Below are 18,462 nucleotides of genomic sequence, written 5' to 3'. Positions count from 1 at the left end.
GGAATGGGAGCCCGCGAGCGGGGTGGGGGCGGGGCGCAGCGAGGGGGCCGGGGGCGGGGCGGGTGGGCAGAGGCGTGGGGAGGGGGCCGGAGGCGGGGCGAGGGGGATGGGAGCGGGGGGCTGGGGAGGGGGCCGGGGGCGGGGCGCGGGGACGGGAGGAGGGGAGTGGAGAGGGGGCGGGGCGCGGGGCGGGTGGGCAGGGTCCCGGGGAGGGGCGCCGGGGGCGGGGCGAGGGGGATGGAAACAGGGGAGTGGGGAGGGGGCCGAGGGCGGGGCGAGGGGATGGGAGCAGGGGAGCGGGGAGGGGGCGGGGCGCAGCGAGGGGCCCGGGGGCGGGGCGCGGGGAGGGGGTGGGGCGCGGGGCGGGTGGGCAGGGTCCTGGGGAAGGGGCCGGGGGCGGGGCGGGCGACCCCGGCGGGCGCGAGGCTGGGCGCGCGCAGGCCGCGAGGGGGGTGCCGGGCGCGCGGCGGCGGGGGCGCGCGGCCGGGCGCGCGCGGGGGGGGCTGCCCCGGGGCGGCCCCCCCACGTCGGGGCGCGGCGGGCGGCGGCGGCGGCTCCTCGGGACCCGGACGGGACGCGCTCCCGCCGCCGCCGCTCGCCAACATGGCGGACCTGGAGGCCGTGCTGGCCGATGTCAGCTACCTGATGGCGATGGAGAAGAGCAAGGCCACCCCGGCCGCCCGCGCCAGCAAGAAGATCGTCCTGCCCGAGCCCAGGTACCGGCTGCCCCCGGCCCGCGCCGCCGCCCCCCGCGGCCGCCAGCGACCCCCTGCGTCCGGGAGGGTCGGGCGCTGCGCCGCGGCTGCCCCCCGGCCGGCGACCTCCGGGAGCGGGCGCTGCGGGGCCGGCCTCGCCGTGCCGGTCTCTAAAATGGGGCGGCGGAGAGCTGTTGGGGGGACTCCGGGAGAGAGCGCCCCAAAGTGCCCAGCGCGGCGCCTGGCTGTTAGGATGTGGTTGTGACTTGGCTGGACCAGCCCCATCCCTGTCTCCCAGTCCAGTCCCGTCCTGTGCATCTTTCCAGCCCCATCCCTATGGTTCTCCCTGTTCCAACGCTGTGGTTTCCTCCTGCCCCATCCCTGTCACCCCTTCTGCCCTGTGCCTGTTGTTCCCTTGTGCTCCATCCTGGTCGTTTCTTCCCTGGCTCCTGCTGTCCCTCTTTCCAGCTCCATCCTCTCCTGAGCTCCCTCTGGGCTCCTTAGCTGGCGAGTGCAGGCTTCTTGCCTTTTTGTCCCAGGTACTTAAACTGCTGTTTTCAGTGCTCGCTCCCCTTGAGGTCCACCAGTCTAGACAGCTTCCTACCCTCCTTTCCTTTCCTCCTTTGTGCCCCCGGGCAGTAATGAGTGGCTTTGGACCCACTCAGTTTTCTTTCTGGTGCTGTGTGTATCTCCTGAGCGCTTTCCTCAACTTGCAGATCTGGTGGCACTTTTTTGAAAGGTTGAAATGGGATTCACTTAAAAACTCACATTGAATGGGTGATTCCAGACAGGAATTTGCTGTTTAAATTGCCAGAGAAGGGCCCCCATTGAATTGGCGAGGGGCTTGGTGAGGTCCATACCAAGTTGTAATTTTGTCTCGAAAATGATTTATTATTGATGAACTAGTCAAAGACTTCACTAGTTCGTGTCACTAGCACAGCCCCAGGAACGATGGTCCATCAGATTAATAGTGAGTTTCAAATGGTACATCAAAGGATTAAGGTTGGATTTTTTTCGCCTAGCTTCTTTCCTAATTAACACCATCATGAGTTATACAGCAAGCGAATGTGGCTCCTTGATGCTAAATAGCTCTTAGTGGAATTGATGATAAAAAGCGGCATCTTCTTTATGGTGAATCTGAAACCATGCAATTTTGTAAAATATTAAAATCTCACTTAAAGCTGTTGTCTGTTTGAAACCATCAGTCCTTCAAATGTTATCTACCCAAGATTGCTTGTGTTACCTTGACATAAGAAAAAAGTCTTTCGATGCTAAAACATCACCAGATTATTTTACAAGTTCATCAGCCTGTACCCTACGTTATAGAAAATGTCAGTCCCTTTGAGTTATTTGTTGTGAAAAGCCAAATTGTGTAAATGAATGCATGTGAGGTATTTTGGGCTTCCTTTGCGCTTCCTAGCCCATGACTTGTTAGTTTTGCAGAATTGTGCTCTGATGAGCAATGCCAAGCTGAGAAAATCAGGGGAGAGTTCAGACCTTCTGGAGTGTCTTGAAATTAATACTGCTTGTCCAGAGTTTAACATATCTGGAGCTCGTTCAGAATCGGTGCTGTTTAAAATTGCTGGCAAGTGGGAAATTAAGTAACACGAGAACCCCCAGTTAAAACTTGAATTTCATTTAAAAACCCCCCAAAACCACATTTCTATAAATGTGCTATAAAATGCTTAATTTGGTTTTCTTCTGCCTTTTCTACTTTTCCTAAAGGGCAGGGAGTCCTACATATGTAGAGTTTCCATGTGTAAAGTCAACAAATCTTAATTCTTGGGGGGGGGGCATATAAAATTACTAAAATTAGGAACTTCATTTTTTTTTTCTTGCTGTTTTGAACTTAATGTGACTTCTGCTTTTTTAGTGTCCTTCTTAAGAACATGCTTTATGCTTGGGCTCTTCACTTGCTTGTATGAATGCCTTTATTTTTTCTTTAGTAATGCTTTCTTTTAAGGCAGAATTAGGGATGAGGAGCATATTTCTCATGACATTTTAGGATTGAGAAATATCAACGGGGAGAGTAATTTTAGGAAACAGCTCTTTAGTAATTGTTATTCTGTTGCTGTTTTTTAAATAGACTCTTGAATTAGGCCACTGGAACCTCCTCCTGGGATCCTAAGTTGTTTTCTGTTTATCTGAACAGCATTGGCTTTAGTTTTGTAATGTGACCATTTACATAGTAACAGCCACTACTTGTGCTGTGTTAGGATTCTGTTACATTGAGATTATCGCGTAAAACAGCTTGTACGTGTTTCCCCCTGCCCCTGGATGGCAGTTAGTGGCCTACCTGCTCCATTTTGGGGCGGGGGTGGGAAGCTGGGGGATTTCTAGATGTGGTAAGGAAGTTAATTTCACGTTAAAATGCCTCAGCATGATGACTCAAAAAACTAGAATGATTTCACTCTCTCGGTAGAGGATACTGGTCGAATGTTTTCGGATGAGAGTTTCTATTTCAGCTTCGTTTTGGAGAGAGCCGTGTGACCACCACTCTCTGGTATTCTTGAAAAAGATGTTTAGCTTTGTATTTTTAGTATCTCAGTGAGAAGCATCAACTTGCCACCGGCCTATCACCAGTGACCTTTTATTTCCAGCTAATTATTTCAAGTCACTGTAGTATTCTGTGTCCTTCCTTATTTTAGTTACTTTGCCTTTTCCACAGTTTTAAACAGAAAAGCAACAGACGTCAACAATATCTAGCTAATTTAAATGAAGTGCCGGGTCTGCAGTCCCCTGCCTATTATGGGAGGATCTCAGAAAATGGAACATTCTGCCCGAGGGAGATTCGCTTCTCTGAGATAGCAAGAGGCAACCATTTTGTTATGTTGACACATTATTCAATTAACGAACCAATGAGTGTAAATCCTGTCAAAGCTGACTATTTGTTCAAATTATGTAGCTGCTTTAGTTTACTGGAACATTTGTTGAGCTAATGTGGCTGATAATGGATCTGTTGGGAATAGTAGGCTGTGACCCATGGATTCACTGTGCAGGCCAGTGGAAAACAGGAGCGTTTAGATGTGCCTGCCAGTTGTTTTACACCATGTTAGAAAAGAACTACTTTTGTTTAATAGGGTCCAGTTCATCAGCCAAGGCCTGCTAAGGGTCAGCATCTTAAGAGATCAAGACGGCTTTTACTTTAGGCCCCTTCCTCTTTTAACTTTTCCCAAGCGGAATCAAATTCAGTTGACTTGAAATCACGCATAGTTGAAAAAGGTTGAGTCACATGAAATTGATCTTTCTGTTTAGTGGACCTTGAAAATTTTGAATCATCAGTTTCAAAGCTTGTCCTTTCAAAGTATTCATTCTATCACAATGTGATAGGAAGGTCTGAAAACAGCATTTTAAAGATTCTTTCTGACTTCCTGGGAGCGTTTAGACTGTTCTTAAGGACATTTGTGGTAGTGTCTATTACGTTGATTCAGTACGTGGTTGTAGAGCTAGGCATGGGGATACCGAGGAACCCGACACAGCCCCTTCTTTCAAGGGGCTTCCAGTCCAGCGGGAAACGCAGGAGCAGTTGAGCAAGAAGGGTTTACTGTAAAGTATAATTGCTAGAAGATTCTATTTAACCTCAACAGGTAGGCTTTGGATGGCTTTTTTTATTCTGTGTTCATAGAACACATTTGCTAAGTGTTTTACAATAATTTGTTAATTCTTCCCTTTGACAAGCTATCTAGCCATGATATACACAGTAATATGGTAGTTTCCGTCTTCTTATAAACTCCCCGATGTAATGGATGCTGAAAAGTAGCTCTGTTTTCTTCTTTTGGGGAAATGCAGTTTCTTCAATAATTTCCCTAACTGCTGTTGAGGAGTGATCGGTGAAATATGGAAATAGTCCTGTCTGTTTTTGTGGTCGGGTATTCTGTGCCTACGCTCTTCTGTGTCCCCAGCCTAACTCTGAACTGAAAAGCCAATGGTGAAAGAATAAATGGCTTTCTGGAAGAGCGTTCTTTCTGTTGATGCGAGGATTTCTGTGTATGAAACAGTGGTGGCGTTCTTGCTGCTTTTTCACTAAGGTCCACATTGAACGTGTAATTTGTTCTGACCTTTCTGGTATTGTTTCACTCTCGGTCGAAGTTAATTTGAGCTGGGGACCTGAAGATGCAAGTGCCGTGTGTAGTTGTCAGTTCCTAGAAATAGATGTTCCAGCGCAATCAGTTTTGGACTCAGCATCTGCCCAAGTCTAGCATCGTGAAATGCTTTGAATTGAGAGCCCAGTAGATCTCTTTGAGGTACAGGCAGTCCCAGCTTTTATACACAATGTGTTTTTAGAGACAGCATCTTCAACGCGCTTCCTCAGTACTCTGCGTTTGGCTTTGCCAGACATCTGTTTGGGCAAGGATGGGAGCTGTTGGATGGATGTCAGTGCTTGAAGAAGGGACGTGCAGGTCTTTGTCGGTCAGTGGATGGATGGCAAGCCTAGTGGGAAATGCAAAGTGGTAGAGAACAGGATGCCTGGGGTCCCCGGAGCCCCCAGAAGGGAGAGAGAATTGACCTTCCATCAAGTAGTAATATAATAACTGCCTTCCAATGAGAGCTTACCTACTGCCGGGCAGTCTGCATAATTAGTGCATTTATTCCCCACGATAGTGCTATCAGGTGAGTAGCAGTTAAGGCACACTGCCCAGGTGACAGCTGAAGGTGGCTGGAGCAGGTGTCAGGCGCAGGTTTCCCAGCGTCCGGGTTCTTTCCGTCTTGCTGGGCTGTCTTGCCAGAAGGAATCAGGAACACCCTCACCTCTTACTTTGCAAGGAATGCACGCAAGAGTGATACTTGTTGGTTTGGGGCAAGATCATCTTTCGGGCCGTTTCAGTGGGCTGCTAGCGTCGCGTCTAAGTCAGGACGGTCCACAGAGACTCAGAGAACAGCTGTTCCCCTGGGGCCTGCGAGAAGGGTAATTATGACTAAGGGAATGAGCAGTTTCTTCCTTATTTCCCAGGAGAAGCTCGGGAGTTAAATGCCTGTTCTGGTTAACACAAGAAGCGCAATCTCGCTGCTGTTAATGAGAAATCGTTTAATGGACCGCCTCCCCCTGCCCCAGCCTCCAAACGGGATTTCTACCTGTGGTCTTATTTAGAGAAAGGGGCTGCTCAGGCTGCCTCCCCAGAATTGCCATCTCTGGGAAAAAAGAAAAAGGGCCAAACAGTGTTTTTGGCTCTGTTTGCAATAAAAATCACTTTCTCATTCAGAGAATCTTCCTCTATTAATAAAACTGTGTCTGAAGACTGCTGTAGGTGCAAATGTGTTCTGTGCACGGGATGGTCTGGTGCATCCTTATTTTCTGGACTTTGGTGCTGGGGAAATGGAAATGATGAACTCAGCAACTTTTACTATGTTACTGTCAAGTCATTTGTATGCTAAGTAATTTGCATGTGAATGAGGATGGATGTCCCTGACCTGCCCCTGCTTCTTCTATTTCTCACTTCTTTATATTCTTCTCTGTTTTTATCGTTGATGAGAAGCTAGAACCCCCAGGCCTTTTTTTGATTGCTACACAGGTCTAAAGTGCGGGAGGAGAAATAACACCGTGGCTCCTTATATCCTGTACATGTTTCTTCTAATTTTGGAAGTTTTCTTTGGGGTCCTCTGTGCTTCAGCCTGGGGTGGAGCGTAGGTGTGTTATAATACACTCTGTGTTGGACATTATAGAAAAAGCCCCATAGAGAGTACGGTGACAGTGTGTTTGCAGGTCATGTATTTTGTGACTGGTGGTCTGTCACAGTCAGCCTTGGCCTAGCCTTGCACCTGTCCTCTCATTTGCTATCATTTCCTTCTTCCAGGGTCTCGAGCAGGAAAGGGTGATTATAGGAAAAATAGCCAGGCCAGACTGTGAAGGCCAGCTGTCATTGCTGGCCCCTCATTTTCCTGTGCCCTCCCTGCTACCCGCCATATTATAATAAAAGAGAAAGTTCTAGATTAGGAACCATCAAGAATGGACCTGATTCCACTGGCCTCTTGCCATGGGCCCTCAGTAAGTCACTTAAATTCGTAGTATTCAGTTGCCCCATCTGTACAATATGATACCTAGTCATTTCTGATCATAAAATGTCCCAGTTAAAATCTCTGTCTCTTGTGAGCATTTTGTACCCTTACAACATATTTGTAAACAGGAGAGAACATTAATGGCAAACACAGAGAACCCACACAGAGAAAAAGATTGGAAGAAACGTCAAAAGATTATTTTTCTTTTATTTACACCATAGGTGGAAGTTAGGATTATATGCACTCCGAGGTGTAACATCTTCAACAAGAGCAAAATGGAGCAGATAGAAGGCAGTATTGCATGGAGACCCGTGAGCCTCGTGCTCTGAGGGGCAGGCTCGGGAGGCAGGGCTTCTGAAAATTTGGATTATTGACCCTTAGAACCATAAGTAGGTGAATTTCTTAGATTTCTCCTCAGTTTTCTTCTGGCTTTGTTGTGGCACTGTTTGTCTAGAACCTTCTACACATGATGCCTCACTTGGTTCTTTTTCTTTCTTCCTCCCGCCTCCCCCTTTTTTCTTCCCTCCATCCCTCCTTCTTTCCTTCTTTCCTTCCATCCATCCATCCATCCATCCATTCTTCCTTCCTTCTATCATCCATCCACCCATCCATTCATCCATCCATCCATCCATCCATCCTTCCTTCCATCCCTCCCTCCCTCCCTCCATCCATCCACCCATTCATCCATCCATCCATCCATCCTTCCTTCCTTCCTTCCTTCCATCCCTCCCTCCCTCCACCCGTCCACCCACCCATCCATCCATCCATCCATCCATCCATCCATCCATCCATTCTTCCATCCATCTATCCATCCATCCCATAGGCTCTGGGCTATGTTGGCTGCAGTACAGAAGAGTTCACACACATACTATTCTTAAATATAGATAACTAAGCAATTAGAAGAGTTGACTCATCCTTTGGAGGTCTTTGCTTCAGTAAACTGAACCAAAAATCATAATCTAAAAGCAGCTGGCTTCAGTGACTGGAGCATAAGGTGATTCATTCTAGTCTTCCTGAGACATTAACAGATTGCATATTAATAACATAGCATGATAGTATCTCCTGTTTGAAAAGATCTTGGAGGGCGTCCAGCCCAGTGATGCCTTAGATGGGTGACTTCCCTCTCTAGCAGGCAGCCAGGGTCGTCTTGGAGGACCGTCTTTGCAAGCTCGGTGGTGTTACAAAGCCCTCGTGTAAATCATTCTGTGTACCTCTCTCTGACTCTCCTTTGTGGTCATGCAAAACTAGTTTAACCCTCTCAAAAGTGACAGATCTCCCAATATCTGAAGGCAGCTGTCCTAGCCAGGGTGGCTTTTATAGGGAGCTGTTCCCAGTTCCTTTCGACTTTCTTCATGTCATACTGAATTCTGCACACCGCTCCTTGTGTAATCCACGCCCATCCGTCTGCAAATTACCTAGCTAAGTAAGAATATTAAAATTTATGAAGACTAGAAGGATATCTGTAAAATTACTATAATTAATTTAATGATGGCAAAACTAGTCATCAATCCTATTTCAAGGGTAGGGTTTAGTCCTAGAGTTCCATTATGGAGAGAACATTTTTACTTCCTTGAATGATTTAAAGCTCATTACCCTGGTTTGATGAGGGGGTTAATGTTCCCATTAGTCAGAGTCTCGAAGCTAGGCACTGGCGATGTGTGTTATTACAGGGCCTGCCGTTTGCCGAGTGCCAAGGAGGTGCTAGGCGCTGCGTAATTCTTAGATAATTATGGGCTAAAATATTTTAGGAGGAAAGTGAGCTTTAATTATGCCGAAGAGATCCTCTTCTGAGGATTTTAGGGTTTATGTTTCATGTGTTCAGAAACTTACAACTCCGTTAGCTGAGAGGGGCAGCAAGCTTCTTCATTTGCAGCAATAAAACTTTCTTGAGTGACATGCCCTTCGTATTTGTGCTCTGTGTGAGTCAGTGCATGGCTCCTTATTACCTTATCTAGAAAGATGACTCTGCTTATACGCTCAGGTTATTTCTTATACATCTTCCGTATCTGTATCAATTTTGATAAGGGTTGAAGTTAAAAATGAGCTAGATGTTACGTGGGAAGGCATTTACACAGCTGTTCAACACTGCAGACTTGCATTTTGCATTGTGAATATCTGAGGCCGTGATGACGTTTTAGATGTATCTTCTCTTAAAAATAGGAGGTTTTTGCTGTTTGGTGGTGGTGGTGGTGGTGGGGGTCTATGCTCCATTTAGAAATGGGACTCATCCTGATGGGTAAGGCGGGGGACTCGAAAATTCGTCTTTAATCAGGCCTACCTTTTCCAACTTATATTGTAATGACACCCTAACTGGGAAAGGAAGCATGTAACGACTCTTGTCGTCACGACATGAAGTACAGAACGGAGTGTAACGTTTTCGTGCTATCCTTGTGTGTTCCCTTTAGGCCCTGCCTCCTTCTGTTTTGTTTCCAGTGGCAGCAGAAGAAAGCTCATAATTTATGCAGAACATCCCAACTGGAATTGGTCCAGAAGGAAACGTCTTTCCTGCACAATAGCAATTTCCAGTAAAGAATGAGAAGATACCTATGTTAATGACTCCCCTTCCAGCCCCCCACAAAACCCCCAAAATGGTGAGAGTTTTTGTGATCAGGGATTTTTTAGGGTTTCACCGTTTGGTTAATTGCTTTTTTTATTCCTTGTGGAAAACTAGCTCGTATTCTGTGTTTCTGTCTTTTAAAAAAAGGGACCTGCTCAATGAGATTGGTGTTTCAAATTGTGTTCCGTAAAAATTCAGGTTACTCTATAAGAAGAGCTTATTTTCCTCTGGCCATTTCATACTGGAAAAGTTTAATGAGGTGGATGGTAGAAACTCCTGCATGTGAGATTAGAGTTTTAAGGTAAGGATTATGGCCTGTGGTTGTCTCATGACTGTCTAGGGTAGGATATATGATGACAGAACACTTTTTTTGGTGAGGAAGAGTGGCCCTGAGTTAACATCTGTGGCCAATGTTCCTCCTTTTGCTTGAGGAAGATTATCCCTGAGCTAACATCTGCGCCAGTCTTCCTCTATTTTGTATGTGGGACACCACACAGCGTGGCTTGATGAGTGATGTGTAGGTCTGTGCCTGGGATCCCAATCTGCGAACCCCGGGCCACTGAAGCAGGTATGCGAACTTTAACACCATGCCACAGGCCTGGCCCCCTGCAAGACCCTTTGGAACTGCCTCAGAGGTTCTAACCTGTTAAAACTCTCTCCTATTCTAGGAAACTTTCTCCAGAACTGGGGTATGACTTGGATCAGTATTGGAATGATCATGATGAGACATAATTGACTTGCTGGACTTCACATTTAGAGCCTTATGTGTGTCTGTTAACTTATTAAACCATGGCGTCTGATAACTGATTTCATATTTATGTGATAGATTTGAATTGAAAGTAAAAAACCTCCACTAATACTTGGATATAGTGCTTTATACTTTTTTTTTCTTGAGGAAGATTAGCCCTGAGCTAACATCTGCTGCCAATCCTCCTCTTTTTGCTGAGGAAGACTGGCCCTATGCTAACATCCATGCCCATCTTCCTCTACTTTCTATGTGGGACGCCTGCCACAGCATGGCTTGCCAAGCGGTGCCATGTCTACACCCGGGATCCGAACCGGCGAACCCCGGGCCACCGAAGCAGAACGTGAAAACTTAACAGCTGCGCCACCGGGCTGGCCCCATATGGTGCTGTATATTTTTATATGTATTAGCTCTTTTTACTTCTTGCAGTTATCCTCTGTGTTAGGTAGAAATTTAAAAAAGAAAAAAGAATTACCCCAGACATGTCCACACGGGGATGCTGAGAGGTGTATTTTGTCTATTTGGGGCAAAAACTGTCTCTCTCCTTAGACGCTCCTATCTTTCCTGTGGTCCTGGGGGTGGCCCTCAGCCTTTCAGACTCAGAAACTAGATTTTGAGTTTCGGAAACTGTCCTGAGCGTTTATCTGTCTCTTGTTGTGAAATTCACGTCAATCGGCCAAGTCTTGCCTGACCAGCCCGTTGTCTGCTTTAGGCTGGTGGTTCTTATTTTAAAGTTAAAGACCCCTTTGAGAATCCGACGAAGCTAGAGGCTCCCACTCCCCAAAATGCACTAACTCACGTAGCAGATTTATCTGAAAAGCCAAATGATAGCTGGAATGTCAAATCGCTCCTTTGCACTCAATGCCAACTCTTGCAGGGGCCTGGATGCCCGAAGTCCGCGTGACTGGAGCGTTCTCTCCTGCAGGTTGCCGTTGTGCAAGTGAAGTGGGCCTGAGAAGGTGGCACAGCCGGCACGGGCCTGTGTCTGGATGGCTTGGCAGGGTCTAGCCTCTCGCTCAGCAGATCCAGTAGCTGGGACCAAGTCATTTCTGCAGGGGCTGGCTTTACGCTGGAGGTGGAATTCTGGAGTGCCCTGACAGTGAGTGGCTTCTGTGACACCTTGCCTGTCTATATTTCCGCGTTTCCTGTTCTGATTGATGGGCAGGCCACCATTGGATCTGCTGATACAGTCACTGAAGCCACAGCCAAGGCTTGCCAGCCCAGGAGCCCCTGGCATTTCTCTGCCCTTGGTGTTATGTTTTGATTTAGCGTTTTTATTCTCAGAGGGCCACTTTTCGTCCTTATATTCAGATTCCTCGAAACGGCTTCCCAGTCCTCATCATCCCCGCTTTAGAACGGGGAAGTTCAGGTTCAGAGAGAAGCTAATTGCTCAAGATGACATTGATGGCAAAGGACACAGTTGAACCTCAAACCAAATTCTCTGCATTTTAATAGACGTCAGTGTGTCTTTTGCCAAGTGAATCGTCTAAGAGAAGAAGGTTCTTGGATTGGGGTAGGGGAACACTGTCAATTTCAGGCGTTACTATCACTGAAAATGCATTGTTTGTGTTCAGTGAGGGTTATCAGCTCCAGCGATCTGCTAAGGTGCTTATATACACAGTCTGTGCTGCATGATGCTGTTTTGGTCCATGATGGACTGTGTATATGATGGTGGTCCCATAAGATTGGTGCCATGTAGCCTAGGTGTGGAGCAGGCTATCCCGTCTAGGTTTGTGTAAGTGCACTCTATGATGTTTGCACAGCAACGAGGTCACCTAACGACACCTCTCTGAGAACGTATCCCCATCATTGAGTGGCGCGTGACTGTAATTTCACTGGAGACATTGGTTTAGTAATAAAGATATGGATAATTCCTTAAAAGATAAGATGTCATAAATTTCATGTTAAATAATAGGATCATTATCAATAATGATGGCAATGTTATAAATTGAGAAAAGCTACATGTAAGGGGTTCTTAATATTTTCTTACCCCAAACATGTTTTTATTATTGCGTGTGTAGCCTTCTCTTAAAAAACAAAATTAAAATTCATCTCTCTCCCTTTCAGTAGGTAAGTGAGTGTCCTTGGCTTGAACAGACTTATCGTTTACACTGGATACATAGAGGATTTTTTTTTTTAATATATGTATATATTTTTTCTGCTTTATCTCCCCAAACCCACCCTATACACAGTTGTATATCTTAGTTGCAGGTCCTTCTGGTTGTGGGATGTGGGACGCCACCTCAACGTGGCCTGACAAGCGGTGCCATGTCCGTGCCCTGGGCCGCCGCAGCGGAGCGTGCGAACTTAACCACTCGCCGCGGAGCCGGCCCCAAGATTTTTTATGTTAAGCTTGATAATGTTAGTGGTAAGTTCTAAATGGTGACAGAGAATTAATGGAATGGGTTTCCTGTTTAACCTTTATACCGAAAGGTTGTTGAGATCTCATTGGGATGGTGTTCTGTGTGTTGGGCACACGTTAGCGGGTCCATTTACAACTTACCTTCTTCACTTAGTGGTACACGCTCAGCTTTCCTTGTTAGTCGTGTTGAGATGAATCTCATTCTTTTGAATTTCTGTGTGACATGTCATAAAACCGTTATGTACCTAAGCCTGTGTTCAGTGACTACGCTCCCCTGTGTGTCTCCGGGCCTGTGTGAGTCCTTCTGTAGGACAGCCCCTTGAAGTAAGAAAGATGTGAGTATTTTTAGTTTGGCTAGATGTTGCCAGATTGTCCTCTGTATTTTAAGGATAAACAGAGCTGCATTCAGAATAAATTTAAAATCATTTCATATAGACCATGTAGACACAATTGGGTGATAAGAACCAAGATTTTAACTTTAAACGAAGAGATACATGAGTACCAGAGCTAAGTAAAAATCCTGCAAGGTTAAATTTGAATTGGAAAGTCATGATTTTTTTTCTTTTCAAATTTGTATTATCAGCCCCAGCCGTTTAAGAGCCAGAAAAGCAATTGGGGTCCTATCTCAGTGGGCACCCTGCCCAGCCACCCCTGATGCTGGATATGGGCAGGGGCCGGGCGAGACAAACCTGGACCCTCAGTTTTCTGTTGAGTCAGAAAGCAAAGGAGGCATCCTCGAGTTGGGGTGGGCACCATGCTAACAAATGCAGAGGCTGGAGGAGGGGCTCCCGCTGGCCAAAGGTGAGACAATTTGAGCAGCGAGAGAATACGGCTGCAACTGGTTACATTGCTCTGAATAAATTGGAACCCTTGTGGTTGGCAGAATAATGGCCTCCTAAAATGTCCACGTCCCAATGTCCAGAACCTATGACTGTGTGTTCGTTGTCAAGAGGATATTAAGGTCGGAGATGGAATAAAGGCAGGTGACGTGCTGACTTTAAGATAAGGAGAGTATCCTGGGTTATCTGAGTGGCCCAGGGGAATTGCAAGGAAGGGAGGGAGTCGATGTCCGAGTGACCAGCATAAAAAGGAGTCGACCCGCCACTGCTGGCTGTGACCACAGACTGGGGCCAGGGCCCAAGGAGATGGATTCTGCCCTGGGACCTCCATGAGGAACGCAGCCGCGCTCACACTTTGATCTCAGCCCAGCGAATCCCATTTCAGACTTGTGACCTAAGATCTGAAAGGTCATAAATTTCTGTTGTTTTAAGGCCATCCAGGTTGTGGTAATTTGTTACAGCAGTGATAGGAAGCTGATACACCCAGACTCTCCAAAAAAAGAGGTTCCCAAACACAACAGAGGAAAACGAAGCACCTTGTGGATCCCCACTGGCAGTGAAAATAGGGCACTAGCTCTGTCTCTGAAAAGCGGCAATTAAAAGGTAAAGAGTTAAGCGTTTATCTTACCTTTCCTGTCAGAACTACATTGTGGGGTCACCAAAAATCCCGAGTTGATGGGGGAAAATTCCTCCTTGCATAAGAATTGCAGCAGATGAATGTGGAAGGAATGATGGAGTTAGAAAAATCACCGTTTTGCTGCTCTTCAAGTTTTGATTTAGGAGAAGATCATCAAGGTATGAAACGGCTAAGTGACAGGTGGATGGAGAATTTTACCAGGGGGGTGAGACTGCCACCAACTGAATTTTCTAAGTAATTTTCACATCAGGAAGAAGGAATAACGTTACGCCCCCTTGGGTGAAGCAGTGTAAAGTACCAAGACCACCGAGTGAGTGTTCCTGCCCCGAGAAGGTCGCTTGCATATAATCAGGTCTTCAGAGGTAGCTGTCAGCTCACAGGAAACATGGAGCGAGAAGAATCGATCGAGTGACTGTAAGAGGAAGCGAACAGAGAAATCCAGAACGGGCGACGTTCAGGACTGCTGTGGTGGTTTCCTCCGTGAGCCCCTGGAGTGAAGATACAAAGTGGGTGGTGGGCAGGGGGCTGCTCCAGATAAACGGATTTAAGAGCCAGAACAATCAGGTGAGTGCATGATCTTGAGGGTGTCCTGATACAGACTCATCCAAAAGACTGCTCTCAGACGATCATGGGCATTTGAATAGGAACTGGGTACTAGGTCTTCAGGAATTATTACTATTTCCAGAGCGGGGCTGGGGAGCCGTGATGCATTGTGTTTATGGGAGGAAAATGTCCGTAATGTTTAGAAGTGCAGACTGGAGTAGTAAAGGTAAAAGGACACGCAGTCTGAGATTTGCTTTAAAAAGGGGAGGAATAGTGGGGTGTGATAAAAGTGGCAGGCTTAAATCTTGATCACTGTTAATGAGGTGCTGAATGATGGTTATGGGGGTTCACTATTCTTTTCCGCATGTTTGAAAAATTTTACAGTAATGTTTAAAAACAGTGGAGTAGATGGCTGGGTGTGAGGATCACGGCTGTGTTCTGGCAGGGCTGATGAAAACCTCAGTTGTCCCAATGTCACGTGTAAGAGGGCTGGTGACTTAGCATATAAATTCCTCTGACAGCATCGTACACAGATGCAAGGCGTCCTGCAGCTCAGATAACTTAGACCGAAGGGGATGCTGTGCTTTCTGGAAACTGCATCTGATGACTCAAAAACAGGCTCCACGACACGGATTGCAAAGAGGTGGGGAGAGTTTTTGTCAGTCCATTTGCAACCAAAGAGTCCTGACTGATCCAGGTGGTATGGACAGATTTCCAACCTCTTGGCCTGAAGACTGCTCACAGAAGGATGAGAATAGAACATGCGAGAAGGCTGAGTAAGAGACAAAGCAGAGTGAGACGTGAAACTTTAGAAAATGGCATCCATTTACTCCCTGAGTACCAGAGGCTTCTCTGAGCTTCCTTCAGTCATGAATAGCTATTAAATCATAGCTCTGAGGCTTAAATTTAGGAGGAAAAAATAATAGCCCATGTACTTTCAGATGATCCACTCTCTGAGCGTACTTTCCCTGCTTAATGACACTGTGCAGTGGAGTCTCTCTTATGAAAATTACTTTCACAGCGTTCTCTTTTTAAATTACTCCAATATGAATTTGTCAAAACATTTCCAAATAATTACTTTAAAATAAGTGTTTTCTAATGGGTTGCTCTAAACCAGGCCTTCCTAACTAATTACCAACAAGACCAGTATGAAGAAAGACAAAATTACTAAGAGAAGTCAAAGAAAACTGGCTCAGTGGAGAGCTGCCAGGTGTTCCTGGAGAGGAGGGCGCGATATCGGGGAGATGTCAGTTCCCTTCAAATGAATCGAATCAGAACCCAAACAAGAATTTTAAAGAGACTGACAGGCTGATCCTCATTCATCTAGAAGAGAAGAATGGGCGAAAAATAACCGATAACATCTTGAAAAAGTGAAACATTGGGAATCTCTTCTACCAAGCAGAAAACATGGCTACAGCATTAAAACAGTGTGAAATTGTGCAGTCCAGACGTACAAGTGGTACAGCACGCAAAGTCTTGTCTCTACGTACATTTACATTCATCTGTAATATAATTTGAATTTGGCTTATGAATAAAGTTGGCATTTTGAGTCTGTGAGGGAAAGGATGCTGTGTGATTGCTGGCCATCCAATAAAGTCATAATCTCTCCACGTTGTACGAAAAAATAAATTCCCGTGTTTAATGAGATCGTCATAAAAACATTAAAAATAGAAAAATATGAGAGAATGTATTTTTAGGACTCTGGAGTATAAAGGGCTCTCCCAAGGAAACCCCAAACCTGGAAACCATGAAGGGGAAGATGATGACTATATGACACAAATGGAAGGTTCTCATGTGGCAAAAGGTACCATGTAGCAAATTAAAGACAACTCGTGGAGAAATTCCATGGGGTGGTCTTGTTTGGAGCATGTTTTAGGGGGTAAATCTGTTTGCCTAGACAGTGCTTGTTTCCTGACGTTCTGGGCTGGTTCACGTGGCCTCGGGGTGGAGTGGGGGCAGGGGGCCCGGCTGTTTAGGGGCGAGGAAGGATGCGATTTGTATCCAACGAGTCAGCATTTTTGCCAGAAAGAAAGTGTCATCTGTCAGTCCTTGGAAAGGAAGTGTTCGCTTGAAATAAGCCGTGAAAAGCTGGTCATCAATCTCGTTTTTCACACACTTAGAAAAATAAGTGAGTCCAAAGGTGGAGGCTGTTTTGTGGTCTGGCGTTCTTCTCTGTGTATTTGTGTTTTAATTGCTGTTGTCCTTTGGCCCTGTTGTTCAGTTATTTGGTGCAGGCTGACGTGGCTTGGAAGATCCTTCTCGAGTGGCCCCATTGCTTCCTGTCCCATTTCATCTTTGCCAGCGGCCCTTCAGGTTCTGTAGTTCAGCTGTGTTGGAAAGGCTGTCACCTTCTGTAATTGGCCCAAAGAAGCATACTTGTCACATCGTGTTGGGACTTGCTGTTTACTTTGCTGTCGCCCCTCTCGACATGAGTTTCTTCAGGGCAGAGACGCGTAGGACTCCCCGTGTCTTCCTGGTGGCCCGCGTGGCGCCTGGCCCATAGAAAGGATGCAGTACACGTTTTGATTGACTGAATGATTTTTTTTCAAGTTTCAGATACTTATTCATCAGTGTAGACCCTACACAATATCCCAGCGTGGTTTTGTGCACTTAGAGGGGAAGTCTTTCCTGGTTAAGTGGACGGTTGTGCCGGTGGCTTCTGGAACACCTTCATTCTTTATTCTTTACTTTTCTCCGTTTGGGGGAGACCTTCACTACAAAGCAGCTTCGTAGTGAAACATTTCGTTTAGATGTTGGGACCTTCTTTCGTCACTTTGCTGTAATCTGTTCACTGAGTAGAACTTGTATGGGTCATTAGGACCCAGTTTGTTCCAGGGTTCGGGGTTGTTCTTTCTGTCCCAACTGAAGTCTGATGTATGTTTATGTATTTATAATGCATTGTGGGAAATGGGACGACAGTGCCGTTGGACGGGCAGCGGAAACTGTAGCGAGAGGGCTTACTCTGCTGGAGTCGGGGATGGCGTCTCAGGGTTAGCGACCCTGACCCGGATCCTGGAGGATGAGTAGGAGGGTTGTCTTAGAGGGAATAGCATTTGCAGAATCACTGAGCAGTGAAGTCCGGTGTGGCTGCCCTGGGACGAAGACAGCGGCGAGATGTGGCTGAGGATTTGGGGCCCCTTTGGAAATGCTCCCTATTATAAGAGTTTGGATGTTGGGCAAAGTGAGGGGCCCTTGGAATCTTCTGGGTTAATTACACGAAAAGTTGCTCTTGGAAACGAGGAGGATGCCGCGCGCCCTCCTGCAGGGTCTCCTTGCTGCTAGTCTCTTCCCCTCTGATGCTTGTTCTGCACAGACCGCGACACAGCTGTGGAGTGAAGCTGCTTATGTATGGCTGCTGACTCAAAGGCATTTTGATGAAAGGGTGAATGGATTCTAAAATGATTATTGTAACCGATATGAAGGGATGGTTTAGACCATGAAATTCAGTAGCTTTGATTAGGTAAACTGATGACCCCATGAATTTGTTTATCCGTCAGATTGTGTGTCTTTGGGGGTGACTTTTGTCTATGGCGACGGGTTTTTTTTGGCTAGGGAAATTTGAGTATGTTTAGTGTCCCTTTAATGTCGGGTAACATATTGCAAAGAAAAAGGCATTAAAAACAGGATGTGGATTGTCAAAATATTGTAGGAAAAAAGCACAAAGGATTCACATTTAGCTGAATTGGGTTGTGACCCTCTGAATTTAGATCTCTCCTGTGGAATTGTTTAATGTGATGCAAATTATATGCAAGACTTTTCTGCCGAAGACCTGGTGACCCAGGAACCTTGAGAAGAGTTGACATTAAGCTGTACCAGACCCTTGCACAGCCCTCAGAATCTGGTAGAGTTTGGTGGTTTGAAACCTAGTAAAGTTTTTATTGTGACTTTGGATAATCTAGCTTTATTTGGGGTGTTTAATGAATAGTGAGTGGAAAATATTTAGTAACTACATATGAAAGAAAGCAACTTGGAGGGAGGAATTGAATCTTGGTATGACTGCTTAGTCATCCTATTTTTAAAAAATCTGCCTTTTGGGTTCCTTGACGGTCAGGAATGGTGCTTCTAACAGGGCATTCTCTTAGCATCATGC

General features: G+C 46.2%; 1 protein-coding gene across 8 annotated transcripts in view; it reads left to right on the top strand.

The window, feature by feature from the left end:
• Positions 1 to 471: 471 nt before the first annotated feature.
• Positions 472 to 18,462, top strand: part of GRK3 (G protein-coupled receptor kinase 3) — a 128,273-nt gene continuing 110,282 nt past the window's right edge. The window contains exons 1-2 of one of the 8 annotated variants that reach the window (XM_070626964.1): positions 511 to 716; positions 9,095 to 9,280. Coding sequence is in view for 2 of the 8 variants with exons in the window: in XM_070626963.1 (XP_070483064.1) it covers positions 604 to 716 (113 nt within the window). In the remaining 6 variants the exon portion in view is untranslated. Of the gene's footprint in view, positions 717 to 9,094; positions 9,281 to 10,916; positions 11,091 to 12,196; positions 12,360 to 18,462 lie in introns of those variants that run through there. The other 7 variants (XM_070626966.1, XM_070626965.1, XM_070626963.1 and 4 more) reach the window with 7 other exon arrangements.

Source organism: Equus przewalskii, chromosome 7 (assembly GCF_037783145.1).
Source record: "Equus przewalskii isolate Varuska chromosome 7, EquPr2, whole genome shotgun sequence".
NCBI lineage: Eukaryota > Metazoa > Chordata > Mammalia > Perissodactyla > Equidae > Equus > Equus przewalskii.
Note: the sequence above shows the minus strand (reverse complement) of the source record. Positions and strands in the feature narration are given on the sequence as shown.